At 37.6% G+C, this 17,390-nt stretch overlaps 1 protein-coding gene across 6 annotated transcripts in view; it reads left to right on the top strand.

The window, feature by feature from the left end:
- Zbtb44 (zinc finger and BTB domain containing 44) overlaps positions 1–17,145 on the top strand; it is a 47,663-nt gene extending 30,518 nt beyond the window's left edge. For 3 of the 6 annotated variants that reach the window (XM_038323366.2, XM_038323368.2, XM_038323367.2), the window contains exons 3-6: positions 8,971–9,055; positions 11,516–11,679; positions 13,273–13,573; positions 15,665–17,145. In XM_038323366.2, coding sequence (XP_038179294.1) covers positions 8,971–9,055; positions 11,516–11,679; positions 13,273–13,573; positions 15,665–15,947 — 833 coding nt within the window. In that variant the 3' untranslated portion in view covers positions 15,948–17,145. The remainder of the gene's footprint in view (positions 1–8,970; positions 9,056–11,515; positions 11,680–13,272; positions 13,574–15,664) is intronic. The other 3 variants (XM_038323369.2, XM_038323370.2, XM_038323372.1) reach the window with 3 other exon arrangements.
- Positions 17,146–17,390: the final 245 nt, after the last annotated feature.

A 17,390-nucleotide genomic window follows, 5' to 3' on the forward strand; every position in this document is an offset into this window, starting at 1 on the left:
AAACTAGTGCTAGTTTGTGCCGCATGATCTTTCTTAGCTACAGAGAATCTGAGAAAGAGATCTGTTGAGTAAATGACTACTTTGAACAGAATTAGCAGAGTAGAGCTGATTGTAGCAATGCATGCCTTAACTGCAGTGTTAGGGAAGTAGATGCAAGTAGATGGATCTTGAGGATAGCCAGAGTGCTACATAGTAAGAGCCTATCTCAAAAATAACAACAGCAATAATAAAGCACAGTGGATATTGAATATGCGGCAAGTATTGCCCACCATAGATAGGCTAAGTATAAACATATTTTACCCTAGTTTATCTTAAAAAGAATTTTTAAATTATGCATATACTTAAGGAAAACTAGTAAGTTTGCTTATTTTATTTACTTAATGATTTTTTTTTTTTTTAATGTATGAGTGTTCTGTCTGCCTGGCCTTGCATGCCAGAAGAGGAGCTTTTTATAAGATGGTTGTAAAGGCACCATGTGATTGCTGGGAATTGAACTCAGGACTTCTGGAAGAGTAGCTAATGTTCTTAACTGCTGAGCCATCTCTCCAGCCCCTAAAATCTTTTAATTACAATATTTTATTAATAACACAACCTAGTAATGTTGAGTGTGTGCAGTGAGACAAGTCAAAGTACTCAGGATAAAATAATTTTTTCTATTATATTAATTGATTCTAAGTAACAAGTTTAGTTTATTGTCTGAATTCTGATGTATCTTACTATTGATAATCTTTGCCACTGTTTTTTCTTAAAGACACAAATTGATAATTATAAGATGGATAGAATTTTTGTCATTTAAACGCAATAACTACGGTATGAACATTGGTAGGAGAAGGTTGGAACCTCACTTTTAAGAATAATCAGCAAGATCAGTTGTGTGTGAATTTTGCTTGAATATGACCAAGCAGTGTCAGGCCACAAAGAAATCAAAAGGTGGGATTGGTAATAATTTACAAATTTGGACTTTATAAAACTATGGAAGAGCCAAAACTCTTGAGAGATTCTTATACTCAAGGTTGGGAAGTGATAAAACTAATAATAATAATTAGTAATGATCTCTCTAAAAGGTTAAAACACCAAAAGCATATTAATTTTATTAATTTCTTATGTGACACACTGTTGAGTTTCCAGGACTTCTACAACACAGTATCACAAGCTTGATAACTCTGAAACAGAACAAGTTTATTTTCTCAAAGTTCAGAAGGCTCAAACTCCAAAATAAGGTGTAGAATATCTCTGTTCCTTTTAAAGGCTCCCGGGGAAGAACCCTGTCTTGCCTCTTAAAGATCTCACAGTTGCCAACCATCATTTACATTACTATAAATTACAGTTTTATCATTAAAATCTCTACTTTTATCTTACCATGACTTTCTTTGTGTGTCCAGATCTGTCTCTGAATCTCTGTCATTATGAAGATGCCAGTCATGGCATATAGGACCTCATTTGGTCTTATGTAACCACGTTCCAACTTGATATCTATCCACAAGAGCCCCATGTGCAAATAAGGTCTTACTTTTAGTACCATGGTAGGACATCAACTTTTGGGAGACAGTTTTATACTTCTGAATTTGAGTCAAGAAATTTTGAAGACTTTGAATAAATATAACATTGATAAAATGTTTAATGTATACAGATCAGAGCCATTTTGAGTCTTTAGTCTTAAAACTATCTTAGTACCTTCTAAATAGTAAATAATTACTATTTACTTATCTGAAAATTTAGAAATCCAAATATTTAAATATTTTGGTAACTACATGTGAAATATTCATTCATTACTTCCAGGTGTATCTAGTCAGTTTATATTTTGCCTTTATAATCTTATTAAACTTTGCTATATAAAGAAATGAATATGAGTAGACAAAAACTTTGTTATATAAACACAGTTTTTGCCTATATTGTTGTGGATTCTATACCATGAACATAGGAATATCTGTCCTAGATATCATGTAATCACATGCTCTTAAATGGGTTTTTTTTCTGCTTTCATATCAAGTGCACTAATTACTTTAACCTATCTTACATCAACAGATTTCTACATTAAAGCAAAAGTGTAAAGAACAGAAAAATAAATTCCTAGGATACTGTGGTCAGTCATTCTGTATTTCAGAAGAGCATTAATGTGAACAGTTCATTTTACTTATTAATTCATTAAAGATACCAAAGTGATAGCTTAACATTCCACTGACTGATAAATTTGATACCTAATACATATATTTTGAAATTTTGAAGTAGTAAAAATTTGACTACCAATGAATTGTATTCAAATGGAATTTTGCCTATATTTTAAGTCCTTATTTTCACCAATTGCCCAGTAAGAGTAAAATTTAACACCTTGAATATAGGGTAAGTAAAAGCAATCTTTACAGCAAATCTGAAAGGGAAAAAAGTTGCCGAGATTTATCTTTTTATCCAGAAGGATAAGACTGGGGCTGGAGAGATGATGGTTCGGGGTTAAAGAATGCTCCTGCTCTTCTAAAGGAATGGGTTCAGTTTCCATCATCCACCAGGTAGCTCACATGCCTGCTAACTCCAGCTCCAGGAGATCCAGTGCCCTCTTATGGCCCCTGTAGGTAGTGCATTCACACACAGGTAATTAAAAATAATTTAAAAAATAAAAACACAGAACAATTTGTAGAACATTAAAAGAAAAAGAGAATCTTAGATATAATGTCTTCATTACTTTATTTAAAGTATTCAGTTATCTGTATTCACCAAGGACAAATATAAATTGACTTTAGATACGCTAGCAAAGGAATTCTGAACTCTAGAATTCTACCATTAAAAATAAATTGACTAAAGTTTGCTCAGTCATCTTTTCCAGAAGACCAAAACTCAACTTTATGAGATTGTCAGTAGCTGCTCTTAGTGTCATTGAAAGCAACCCTGCCTGTTTGCTATAGAGTTGGAGACAGCATGCAGATCTTTTGAAGCACGATCATGCCCACTTGTAAGAGTAAATCATAAGATTCAAAGTAAAATTCCCAAATGTAAAAGACATCTATTCACTTACATGTCTTTTAGAAGACAACAAAACAATTAGTTTCACCAAGGAACAATTTGTATCTGGTTAAGTAGCCTACTCCTAAAAGACCTTACTTATAAGAAGCAAAATAGCCGGAAGGTGGTGGTGCACGCCTTTAATCCCAGCACTCAGGAGGCAGAGGCAGGCGGATCTTTGTGAGTTCGAGACCAGCCAAATCTACAAAGCAAGTTCCAGAACAGGCTCCAAAGCTACAGAGAGACCCTGTCTCAAAAAAGGGAAAAAAAAAAGACACCAAATAAGCCTAGAGGTGGCACACACTCTATAATCTCAGCACTTGGGAAACAAACACAGGCGGATCTCTGTGACTTCGAGGCCAGCTTGGTCTAAAAATTAAGTTATAGGACAACCAGGACTACACTGAGAAACCCTGTCTAAAAAAACAAAAGACAACGAAGAAGGAACAAACCCAGCAACAAAGCAGTCACTGAAGTATTTTAGCTTGGTTCATTAATTTACCTACCAGGCAAGGGCAGTTTGTATCTCAAAGGATTTGCCCAGCTAGCTTACACCCAAAATAACCACACAGAAACTATATTCATTAAAACACTGCTTGGCCCATTAGCTCTAGTTTCTTATTGGCTAATTCTTACATCGTAATTTAACCCACTTCTGTTAATCTGTGTATCGTCACGTGACTGTGGCTTTCCGGCAGGATTCTAACCAGCTTCCCTCTCAAGCAGAAGACCTTGGCGTCTCTCACTCTGCCCTTCTTCCCAGCATTCAGTTCTGTCTTGTCCATCTTCCCAAGTTCTGCCCTATCAGACCCAAAGCAGTTTCTTTATTCATTAGCCAATGAAAGCAACACATGAAGAGAAGAACCTCCTACACCATTTCCCCTTTTCTGTTTAAACAAAAGGGAAGGCTTTAACTTTAACATAGTAAAATTACATATTCTAGTCTTCAGTGTTAATCAAAGAGCTTTAATGCATGACAGCTAGACAATCTCCTAGGCTACTATTTCTGTCAGATCCTATCACCAAAGACGAACTATAATGAACAGTTCACTTCATTGCTTCTTTACAAGGATGATCACACCACAAGGCTTTTAGGGTTTTGGGTTTTTTTTTTTTTTTCTTTAAGATGATCAAAGAGATACCAAATAAAGTTACTGGAAGGACCCCAACTCAAAATGGCTTACAGATCACTAGAGCCAATTATTTTTATTAAGACCTTTGTCCAATTCCATGTTGCAAAATATTGCTTGTGTTGGGCAATGTCTTCTGGCTCTGCAATCAAAAATGCTCCGTTTGCCATCATGATGAACTTCTGCAGTGCTTAGCCAGGCAACACAGAACACTGCCACCTTCTCTGCCTTACAAGAACTGCCAGATGAAATACATTTTCAGATATGGTCTTCTGGCCCAACTTTCTTACAGTGTTGAAGATGAGGACAAGAGTATACCCTAGCCAAAATGGAAGAGGACCATGATAATATCCCACATGGGCATTTGGCCTCACTGGTCATAAAGTACTCCCACTGGTGCCTTGGCCTGACTTAGAACTATGTGATAGTCAAGATCATGAAGGCCATGATTGTGAACCTTACCACCAATTGTGTGTACTTGTATTTCAAGAACAATAACCAGCCTTGTATCTTTATTCCAATTCCCTCGACTTTCAGGTTAGTAAGATGGAACTCAAATACTACCAAGCAGGTTTGTCAGAAGTAGTATTTCTCACAGATGAGCTTAAGACACTGTTGGTTCTGAAGAATGATATTTGTGTGGTGGTAGACTCCAGGGAAAACCAGAAGATCCAAGGGTAATGTACTTCTTGTTCCTAAGAAGCCTATAGGCAAGAAAACGCAACCATCTATGATAGCAAGGACTGTAGCCAGTTAGAAGTACTGATGTCCAGAACTCTTTGAAAGCCTGAATTCTACCTCTGGAGCCTGTTTGAGCATCACAGGTTTTGTGTCTCAGCTACTGTCCATCTTGTAAACCCTGGCTTTTTGCCTGTCTGCTGCAGTATCTACTCTAGGCTTTTTCACAGTGACCCAAATGACTTCTTATTTTTAACTATCAACAGCAATCTTCCAAATAACCTACTATTGATCATGAAAGAATATCTGGATATAAGACCCTACTGTGCAAGAACCAAGAAAGCCTGGTGTCAGCCATAACAGAACCTTCTTTGCTGTGCTCACACCACGTTGTCATTGTATTCTTTATAGTAGCTGTACATTGGTTTGTGGTAATTCTGAAAAGGTTTAGAATCCTGAATGGGAAACAGAAAGTTTGAAGGAGCTCCACTTTCAGGTTTGCCATTATTTTGAGTTTTGATTGTGAACCATCAAGTTAGACATCATGCCTGTTTGTTCTTTTTTTCTGAAAGAGGTTATTAGCCCTCTATCTCTCTATATGTGTGTGTATATTTATTATGTATACAATATTCTGCCTGCATGTCAGAAGAGGGCTCCAGATTTCATCACAGATGTCCATGAGCCACCTTATGGTTGCTGGGAATTGCACTCAGGACCTCTGGAAGAGCATCCAGTGCTCTTATCCATTGAGCCGTCTCTCCAGCCCTAATTTTTATAATTTTTAAATAGTTTTTCTAGCTCTTTTGAAGCTCTTCCTGTATCCTTGCTGCTCCTCCGTTTTCCCTTCCTCTGAAAGAGTAAGTGAGGTCTTCTGTCGTGTAATCAAAACTTACAGATTTTCAACTGGGCATGATAGTGTGCCTATACTCCCAGCACTTAAGTGAGGCAGGATTAGAAGTTAAAAGCCAGCCTCTGCTATGTAAGGAATTTGAGACCCACAAGAGCCACATGAGAACCCTGTTTTAGAAAAACCCATACAGAAAGGGCATTATGATTTTTTTTGAGGGTTTTGTTTTTGTTGGTTTTTCAAGGCAAGGTTTCACTGTATAGCCCTGACTATTCTGGACCTCTCTCTGAACCAGGCTGTTTTTGGACACAGAGACTTGCCTGCCTCTGCCTCCCAGGTGCTGGAATTACAGGCATGCTCCACCACCTCCCAACTATGGGCCTTATATTTTTTAAGAATAGTACAAAACTAACTAGTCATAGACTCTCTAGTTGAGAAGAGAGTGTTGAGAGCTTTGCTAGACAGAGGGAAGAGTATGGACACCAGGTTTCTATATGAGCAAGTGCAGGTTTTTTCAGTCTTAGGTTGCTCACTTTAAAAGACTCGATCGATAGAACTAAACCTGCTCCTTGTCCTTCAAACTCTAGGACTAGTCTGTAGCAGTCAATCTGTGGCTGTTGGCAGATTAGAAGAGGCAGGAGGGGGCTGGGGAGGTAGTTCAGTGGGTAAAACATTTGCCAGAGTTCAGGTCTCCTAGCAACCACATAAAGCCAGGCAAGCATAGGATTTATAATTGCTTAGAAGACAGGACCACTCCACCCTCCAGAGCTGGCTACACTACACTAGCTGTATAATGGTGAGTTCAGTGAGAGACTTTACTGAATTCAGTGTATTCAAGAAAGAGCCAGGTGTCTACATTTGGCCTACACACATGACTACATGCATATGAAAAAGAAAGAGAAAAAACACTTCCCTGAAAAGTGGTCAACCACTAGATCACTATATATATAGTCAGTCATTCTGGGTATGCAACATGTGGACAGGCAGTAAACTCTGTAATATCCTCTTCTTTATATTTGCATGTTTTACCAAACCCTTCTTTCTCTAATAGTCTCTATTTTGTCTCTTCTCAGCAAAACATTAAAATTATTTAAATGATTTTAGATTCTCAATTCTTTTGCTAAATCCAATCTGCTACAAAAATATTCAATGAGATTTGTTTTTAGCTAGAATTTTTCTTTCAAATCTCTTATTTTGTGTATCATTCATTGTTCTCTGCATTCGTTCAAACCTGTTAAGTGGTTTTCTAGTTTTTTCTAAGTTTCTGTCATCTTTTCTTTGTAGGTGTGTTTCTCTGTTGCCTTGCTTCCTTGCTTACCCCAGTTGTTTGTGGCCTTGTTTTCTGTCTTTTTTTAAAAAAATTATTTACTATATATACAATATTCTGTCTGTGTGTTTGCCCGAAGGCCAGAAGAAGGCACCAGACCCCATTATAGATGGTTGTGAGCCACCATGTGGTTGCTGGGAATTGAACTCAGGACCTTTGGAAGAGCAGGCAGTGCTCTTAACCTCTGAGCCATCTCTCCAGCCCTTGTTTTCTGTCTTTTATGAATGTAAGGGACCAGGCCGGCAGTGGTGGCACACACCTTTAGTCCTAGCACTTGGGAGGCAGAGGCAGGTGAATCTCTTAATTTCAAAGCCAACCTGGTCTACAGAGTGAGTTCCAGGCAGCCGAGACTACACAGAGAAACTGACTCTGCCCGCCCCCCCTCCCCCCCGCAAAAAAAATCCAGACAAATTCATGCAGAAATATAAGTATTACTTATACAACACAGTGATAATATCTGTAGGCCTAATCATACAAAGTACCAGAAAATTTGTTATAGAATTGAAGCAGGTGGAAAGGGAGTTGAAGCTGTTGACCATCTTTGTATTATGTAGGAAGTAGTAAAGGTTTTGGTTAGACTTGGTAAGTTATATCCTGCCCCAGGTTCTGGGAGAAGGAGTTGTTAGGGACAGAACCCAGGGGTTTGTCCATGTTAGGTATTTGATTTATTACTGAGCTATACCCCAGACCAGCATATATGTAATGACTAAGATAACCAACCAGTAGAAACAGTAGGGAAGGTATAAAATTTCCAATCCAGTAGAGAAGGAAAATTTGGATCATACATATGTGCATTAAGCTACTTCTGCAAGAGCATTTACACCACTATAGTTCATAGTGCCCTTACAAGGGGATGTGTTATTAATATTCCATAACAGTGAAAGTAACCTAATTATACATAACATGAATGTCTACAGTGTCTAAAGAAGCCAACCCCATGAATATGTATGAGTATGTAATTCAACTTTACATATAGAGTTTATAACTAGACATCACTAAACTTTTTTGTGGGATTTGAGAGGGTTGTAAATAAACCAAGATACTAAATTGTATTGTTTTTAGTGGGTTGATAATCTTTCCCATAAATATCAAATAATAAATAGCTTATACATAGATTCCATATAGTCGCTAGCACAACCACAGCCAACCTTGTCACTGTGTTTAGTGGGACAAAACTGACACTGACAGTCAGAGGTAGCATGTTTGGTACATATACTTGATAAAAAGATTACTTTAAAGGATGGGGGGACCAGATAATAACCATAAAAATGGGCTATTGGAGGAAGGGAGATTACTGATCAATGAGGACTTGTAGGATGTGGATACTACTTCATTGTGGCTTGTATGGAGACCACTTAAGTGTTCACTTTTTGTCCTTTTAATTTTTTTCAGTGTTTGTTTTATGTGTGGGTGTTTTGCCAGCATGTGTCTCCGTGCACCACCTGTATTCTGATGCCCTTAGAGGCCAGAAAAGGTAGTCTTATGCTCCGGAACTGGAGTTAAAGACAGTTGTAAGCTACCATGTGAGTGCTGGGAACTGAACCCAGGTTTCTGGAAGAGCATCCAGTGCTCTTAATGGCTATGCCATCTCTCATTCTAGACCCCGCCCTTTAAATTTTCTGTAAAAATTATGTGTGACAGTGTAGCAACTCTTAAAGGTTCTAAATTGTCAAATGCTTTCTTTAAAATATGGTTAAGTATCATTTTAATTTTATATGGATTTCAATTTTCATTTAAATTGTGTTTTCCCAAGGTTTCTATTAAAGAAATATACCTGAAAGAATTTAAATATTAAAACAAAGCTACATTTATTAAATCATCTTGCTGGCTTTAAAACAAGCGAGTATTTAATCAAAAATAAAATATTAATACTACTTTTTAATAGAATGTGAACACTAGATAAGTTAGAGGATTGGGCTTGTGGCATGCAGTTAACGTCTTGGCTTACTTGCATCATGCATTAACAACTGTCCCTCTTAAAAACCCTTTCACAGGCTCAGTAGATGAAGGAGTTACAGAGGGGTTGCCTACACTTCAAAGCACTTCTAGCACCAATGCTCATGCAGACGATGACGACAGGTTAGTACCAACATAGTGTGTCTTTTTTTCATGAAGGTTGGGCTTACAGCTCTAAATTCAGACTTGTATAAGAAATTTATTGAGATTTTATTACAATTGTGCACATTTCCAAATTTGTCTAGTCCCCCCCACACACACACCTTATATAATGATTGCTCTCTTGCCTGCTACAGTTTCCCCAGTCCTGTTCTACATATCATCCATAATTCCCAAGGAATTGTCTTCATTCAGCTTCTGAGAACTATATATTTCCTGTTTTCATCTCGTCACTTCTCACCTAGTCTTCCTGATTTTATTCTTAAGTTCTTTCAACTCTATCTTCAGAATCCTTAGTTCACTTTTCCTCTGTACTACAGTCACGTTGGTTTAAATCACCTTACTACCATAGTTTTCTTGAAATTGGCCCTTGATTGTATTCTTCACTTCTTAAGTCCATTCTCCATGTATTACCAGAGCATTTCATTTCATTTTTAACTAAGCTGCCATGGTTTTTACTTAAATTCTAAATTCTTGCTGGGTGGTGGTGGCACACACCTTTAATCCCAGCAGGTATTAGAGGCAGAGGCAGGCAGATCTCTGAGATCAAGGCCAACCTCATCTACAGAGTGAGTTCTGGGTCAGCAGAACTGTTTTGCTGTTTATAAAGTCCTGCATGATTCAAATTCACATGACCCTCATCAGTTCTTAAAACTGTCCATATTGTTCCTGCCTTTGGTCCTTTCTATCTCATAACCTTTGCTTAAAATAATTTCTCCCCTGATTTCTACTCATTCTTAATTTTAATAATTTTATATATATGGGTGTTTGGCCTGCATATATGTTTGTTTACTACATCTCTGCCTGGTACCTGCAGAAGCCAGAAGACAGCATTAGATCCCCTGGAACGGGTTTCAGATGGTTGTAAGGCACCATGTGGGTACAGGGATTCAAACCCTGGTTCTGAAAGAGCAGCCAGTGCTTTTAACAACTGAGCCATTTGTCCAGCCCCTTCTTTGACTGGCCTTGAGATCAATGACACGGCAGTTCTCAGAGAGACCTTCTGACTACCAGCTTATACCAACACCCAGTCACTGTTGGATCTTTCTGATTCATTTCTCTTCCTTCTGGTTCTTTCTATGATTATTACTTACTTCTCACCACTGAGTATAGATTCTACTGAATGAATAATTCCTCATACAGAGAGCAGAACAGTCTTAATACCTGTATTTGCTGAAAACTTGAAGAATTCAAAGATGTATTATTCTCCGGTAGTTGAACCTGGAAGATTATGAATTAAAATTATTTCATTTAATTAGCAAAGGTGTAAATAAGATCAAGTGTCCTTATTTCTTAATTTTAAATAGTAATCAAACTGTCCTTTGCCAAGTCATGGGAATATGGTTCTCTTGAGCCCTGTTGAGTTTTCAGGGAAGGAAAGAGGTAGGAGATGTAGGGAAGCAGATCATCAACAGTAATCTGCAGGGAGTTTGTACTGTGTTTAGGAGATTACCTACTGAATCAGTAAGTCACTGTAGGTTTTCAGGAAGAGAAGGTACTGACTCAACTACATTTTATAAAATGAGTGGATACTACTTAAGCAAAGAAGGTAGACTTGTAGAGAAAATTCACTGTTGGAAAACACAGCATATGGTACATTAGAGGAATTATTTTGCATCAAGTATATTTTGGGGAGTGGGAGAGTGACCAAAAAACGAGGCTAGATATGGGAAGATGTAGTAGGAGCTGCGGGCTGCGTTCCAGCACAGCTCGCACACGGCTAGATTTACACCCAAAGTAACAACACACGAATTGTATTCTTTTAAACACTGCCTGGCCCATTAGTTTCAGCCTCTTATTGGCTAATTCTCACATCTTGCTTTAACCCATATTTATTAATCTGTGTAGCACCACGAGGGGTGGCTTACCAGGAGAGATCTTAACCTGTGTCTGTCTTGGAGAGGAGAGGCATGGCGTCTGCCAGACTCAGCTTTCTTTCCCTCACAATTCTGTTCTGTCTACTCCGCCTACCTAATTTTCTGTTCTATTAAAGGGCCAAGGCAGTTTCTTTATTGACCAATGAAAGTAACACATAGACAGATGATCCTCCTCCATCAGGAAGATAAGAGTTCATATATGAGTAGACCCTTTGTGGGGGTTGAGAATTTATTCTGAAAAGATACTTTTAGCAAGATTTAAGGGGAAATGATAAAGGCCTAAATTAAAACAGGAGCAGAAAAGGAGGGAATTTAAGAGATTGAAGGGTATCTAAGGTAAAATAACTTGTGATATGTTCTGAGGGGTTTATGTCTATACTGAAAGATGTAGGCATTTTGGACAGTAATATTGCTTAATAAATATTTCTAAGTGAAAGTCATTGTCAAAGTCTTTGTTTTTCCTCTTTTCGCTTAGCATTGGGCTGCAGAGATGTGTGTTCAACTTAAAAATCAGAGCCTGGTTTCCTTCTTTGGTTTATTTTTTTAGATTGGAAAATGTTCAGTATCCCTACCAACTCTACATTGCTCCTTCTACCAGCAGTACAGAACGACCAAGTCCAAATGGTCCAGACAGACCTTTTCAATGTCCAACCTGTGGGGTTCGATTCACCCGTATTCAGAACCTAAAACAGCACATGCTTATCCACTCAGGTAATGTTACCTTTGATGTTGTTGCATAAGGAACATACCAAAACATATGACTTCGCAATCCCAATTAAAATAGAATTTGTACTGGGCATACTGGCCCATGCCTGTAATCTCACCACTCAAGAGACAGAGGCAGAAAGATCCAGAATTTGATCAACTTGGACTATATAATCGAAAGCCTCCATCCAAGAAAGGGGGAATGGGAAAGGAAGTGGAAGCTTAGTGGAATAAGGGAGGTGTATTAGAGAACAGGAAAAAAAAGTTAAAAGTCCAGAGAAGTCAGATGACACTAGGTTGGCTAGCTATGGTCGCCCCCTGCCCCCAAATTGTGATAGTGACTATAATGATACTGTTAATATACTTTATAACTCCTTTATTTAAGCTGGGCATAATGGTGCACACCTTTAATCCCAGCACACAGGAGACAGAGGGCAGGGGGATCTCTGAGTTCGAGGGCCAGCCTAGTCTACAAAGTGAGTTCCAGGACAACTAGGGCTGTTACACAGAGAACAAAACTCCTCTTATTAATATCTAACAATATTAAATACTCAAAAGCTTATTCACCATAAAGTGAGCCTGTCATGATCATAACATACAGAGATGTATGTAGTCTTCTTATTTCTATCTAAAGTAGTATCTTAGTTTTCTTGTTGCTGTGATAAAATACCCTGAAAAAAGCACCTTAAAAGAGAATGGGTTTATTTGGCTCACAGTTCCAGGCCAAGGAAGTCACAACAGCCGGACTTGAGAGAACAGTCTTGACCCAGTGAAGAGCAGAGAGCAGTGACTAATGTATGCATGGGAGTATCCATCTTGCCCTGTTTGCCAATACAATCCAGGGTTCCCTGCTCAGGAAAAGATCTCACTGGCACTTAAGCTAGATCTTCCCACACCAATTAACTTACTAAAGATAAATCCTCAAAGACATGCCCAGAGGCCCATGAATCATGACAGATAGGTTTCAGTGTAGACCTCTCTAATGAAATATAATTTCTTATTGGGGAGTTGGGGTGTTTAAGTGGTATAGTTTGAGTGTGTTTTGTGGCTAGAGGTTTGACTCCATGGTAGGAAATCAGGGCAGGAACTAACAAACACAAAATCCCTGGAGGTATGCTGCTTGCTCACAGCTCATACTTAGCTAGTTTTCTTATACAGCCTAGAACCACGCACTCTAGAGAGTGATGCTACCCACAGTGGGCTGGGCTTTTCTACATCAGTTAGCGATCTAGACAGTACCCCACAGAGATGCAAGCTAATCTAATCACGAAATTCCTAAATTGAGATTTCATTCTGATGTGACTCTAACCTGTTGTCATGCTGACAGTTAAAGCTAACAGGACAATTAATTCATTTTTGAAGTTGCTGAACACATGATTCAGAAAACAGTTCAATAGATAATACCCAGTTGTCTCCTCCCCATTTTGCCCTTTTTTAATCACTAGTGACTTCAACTATTCTGGAACGTCTCTGAAAAATGTTAGTCTGTTTATTGGCATTTTTTCAATTATTATAAAATCGTTATTCAGAAATGTGAGGTCTTAGGACCTTTTAGTTTATTTTAGTTTTCAGATGGTATTTTGCTGTTTTGTTTTATAGGAATTAAACCATTTCAGTGTGACCGCTGTGGAAAAAAGTTCACCAGGGCTTACTCGCTAAAGATGCATCGCCTAAAGCATGAAGGTAAACGCTGTTTCCGGTGCCAGATATGTAGTGCCACTTTCACTTCCTTCGGGGAATATAAACACCATATGAGGGTTTCCCGGCACATTATCCGCAAGCCTCGGATTTACGAGTGCAAAACATGTGGCGCCATGTTCACCAACTCTGGAAATTTAATCGTGCACCTGAGGAGTCTGAACCATGAAGCATCAGAGCTAGCAAACTACTTCCAGAGCAGGTGAGGTGCACAGCGAAAACCCAACCAGGAAAACTGCTTTCTAAATCTCCTGCTTTAGGGCAGCCTCTGTTCTATTAGCAGGTTGCCAGCTAATTAGTCACATCCATTTTCAATTGCCACTGTGCATATGTACTCTGATCTCCTGATCTGATGAGCTTTTACTAAATCTTCTGAGTGACAGTCATATATGTTGTATAGTTGTATAGTATTAAAAAATATTTACTACAAAACAAATAGTAAAAATATCCCCACAGAAGACTCTTGAATATTTTTTTAATGAGGTTAAATAAATTTCTATATTGGATCTAAACTTTACTAGCAGTATCTTAGTAATATGCAGTTCAGACTAGCCGCTAGCAAAGTTCCTCAGCACTACCTCTCCTATTTAATACCTTATGTTGCTAGGTGGTGATGGTGACGCATAACTTTAGTCCGCACTCAGGAGGCAGACTCAGGCAGATCTCGCCTGGTTCATAGAGTTTGGTTCCAGGACAGCCAGTGTTATGCAGAGAAAACCTATCCTGAAAAGGGAAAAAGAAAAAATTGTAATCTTACATAAAGGAATATCCATGGATCAATAAAAAGCATTGTTTGACAGCTATTACCATCGATATGATTAGATCCAGTAAGTCTCCTGTTTTTCTTAGTTTAGTGCTCTGGCTTTTAGCATTAATAATTTATTATGATATTATCTTTCTGATTTATAGGTTATCCAAGTAAATCTGGTTCTATTTCTAGCTCTGTTGTTGATTGAGCATGTCAGGTATCATTTAAAATTTAGCTGAAGATAAAACAGAAGTTTTAATAAGATGGTATCTAAATTCTCCTGTAGATATAAAACTCTATAATGTGTGTTTTTTAATACTTCCTCGGAATTCTACCTCTGTAGAAAGCCTTAGTTTCTCAAATATAAAAATCCTTCTAAATCCTTAGTTTTTAATTTATCTTTTTTTGAAAAAATATCTTTTCAGTTCCAAATTGTTCATGAATAGATTTTGTTTTTCCCCTTCAAACCAGGCATTCATTTTATTTAATCACTTCTGATTCTGAATATGTGGTTATTTTTACTAAAGCTAGATTATATACTTAATAAACTTAGTTGTTTAGGAATAAAATAGTTCGGTTTTACTACTCCTATGTGTATATTTCTCATATAGGGCCCTGTATCTTATACTGCTCTTGTCTAACCCATGAAGACTATTTAGGAAATACAGCACAAGACATTAGAAATTACTTTGCAGACAAAGAAACAGATTTTATTAATACTGAATTCTCAAATTATTAAGTGGTTACTTCAAATGTGTAACCTAGCATAATATCCTCTTAAGTTCAGCAGTGAAGGCTTTTTGGCTGTGTTTTGTTTTTCAATACAGGGTTTCTCTGTGTAGCCTTTGTTGTTCTGGAACTAGCTGTGTAGGCCAGGCTGGTGTTAAACTCAGAGATCCACCTACCTCTGCCTTCCGTGTGCTGGGGTTAAAGCATGTACCACCACCACCCAACACAGCAGTGAAAGTTTAAATAAAATATCTGACTTATTTTTAGTAAGAGATTCTTTCTAAATTCTTATTATTAAAAGGTAATTTATTACTGTTTCCATATACTAAATCTGCTAGTAAAATGGGCACTAGTTTCTCCATCTTTCAGCTTCACATAGTAGAATATATGTAACATCATCTGTGCATAAGGGCTTAGCTTCTTAGCTAACCTCTATCCAGTTGGTAATATAGACGGAGGTTTATATATATCTTCTACTCAGTGTGTGTTCCAAGAGAAGTTAAACATTTACATTAGTCACATGATTTTTGCTTTAGTGAAGTGCCACTTATGTTATATACAGACTCCTGTACATAGATTCAGAAAGACCATTGAAGTCTCCAAAGAACCACTGGAAGTGACCATTAGTCTTTTTTATTGCTCATAGGGAGCTGTGATGCATCTACTGAATGACTTCAGTTCATATTCAGGAAAGCTTATTAACAACTTCATTGAGGAATTAGTGAAACAAAAAGTTCTACTCTTGTTTTACAAATGACATTTCTTTATTGTAGTTTGAAAATTAATTCTGTATTTTATTCTTTGCCTTCTGTTTAGTGATTTCTTAGTGCCGGACTACTTAAACCAGGAGCAAGAAGAGACTCTTGTTCAGTATGATCTTGGAGAAAACACTTTTGAAAGCAACTCTTCTGTTCAAATGCCTGTGATTTCACAGGTCTCCTCAACCCAGAATTGTGAAAATTCTTTTCCTTTGGGGTCTCTTGGTGGGCTTGCAGAGAAGGAGGAGGATGTGCAAGAACAGCCAAAGACCAGTGCTCATGCTGAGGCCGCCCAAGATGACCCCCCAAAGTCAGAGCTGTCTTCTATAACTATCGAGTAATTTTGTGATTTGGCCTTGATTTTGGTTTTTGGAAAGTGCCTGTGCTTGGTCTTTAAAGTTTAAAGTTAACTTTTTAAACAAAGAAGGGTACCCTTTGTAAGCCCTGTAATTGGAGGGTTGCTTTGTTTTGTTTTTTTCATAGCTGAGAGATTGCTTCTGTATGTATACAATAAGGTAACATTGAAGCAGAACATAAACTCTGAGAGTTAAGGAGAAGCAGCTGATTTCAAACATGGCAATTCTTCCCATTGTTAAAAGTGGGCAGCAGCAGATATAGAAGAAACCGGGTTATTGTTGACCTTCCTGAGATAAGAGGGCTCATGGGAAGTTAGTAAACAGAATTTGACAATGCCTAAGTAAATGTTTACTCCTAGATGCAGAGTGTTATAAACCCTGTAGTTTTGGAAGTATTTATGGTAATTTTTTCAAATGAAGGTAAATAACTTTTGAAATCCAGCATAGTCTTTTTTTAAGCCATTATGAATTTTCATGGTGAAAAATTGGTATCGGGCAGGCATTTCCTGTACCTTTATAGTACCACTCCAAAGGCTAAGAGGTGTGATTGAGAGAAGTCAGGCTGTGCATGGAATGGCCAGGGTACAGAATGAGGTATGTATACCCCAGCTTTATAGAAATTGTTTTAATACTGTTTTTCTTACTAGAATGAATGTTTACCTGGCCTTTGAATGCTGATACCTGGCTAACGAGGACATTGCCCAGATAAGTGTCCTACTGTCCCATCTACAGTACTTTCACTTGCATATACTATTGTGCTGCCATATAAAAAGAAAAATATTGAAGATATTCTATATTTTATATATAGGTTTATGTATTGTTGGGGATGTTTATGCTGTGCTGTTTTGGACAAAATAAAAGAATTCTGTTTTGAGGCTACATTCTTAACCCAATTAAGATTGTTTACAAGATCACATACGACAACAATACATTGTCCTTATTCTAAAATGGTTTGAGGTATTGCCAAGTTTGTTAAAAGCGGTTATAGTTTTCACAGGATGTAAGCAATAATGTGAGAGATAAGAAGAGGTTGTAAAATGATCATCCGTGACTCAGAAGTTGGGGGTTGTTAAAAACCAAAATCTAAAAACTTTGCTACTCAGATGATGACATTTATATGATACCCTAGATTGGGATATACTTTTTTTATCTGGTGCCATTAAAGCCTCTTTGATCTGAAATATTCATGAGTCCATGAATAATGAACTTTTGAGTAATTTTTTTGTATAGAAAATCACCCTGAGGTTCATCATTATGATAGCACCTGATGGGTCAGAAAATAGAAACAACATATGTTTGTTGTTTGACTTTGGATACTTTCTTCTGTTTTGTGACAGGATCATATGTCGCCATATGATAGGCTGGCCCAGAACTCATGATCCTCTTGCCTCAGTTCCCTCACAGCTCTTGCTAGCATTATATAGTATA

This window comes from Arvicola amphibius, chromosome 3 (genome assembly GCF_903992535.2).
Source record: "Arvicola amphibius chromosome 3, mArvAmp1.2, whole genome shotgun sequence".
NCBI lineage: Eukaryota > Metazoa > Chordata > Mammalia > Rodentia > Cricetidae > Arvicola > Arvicola amphibius.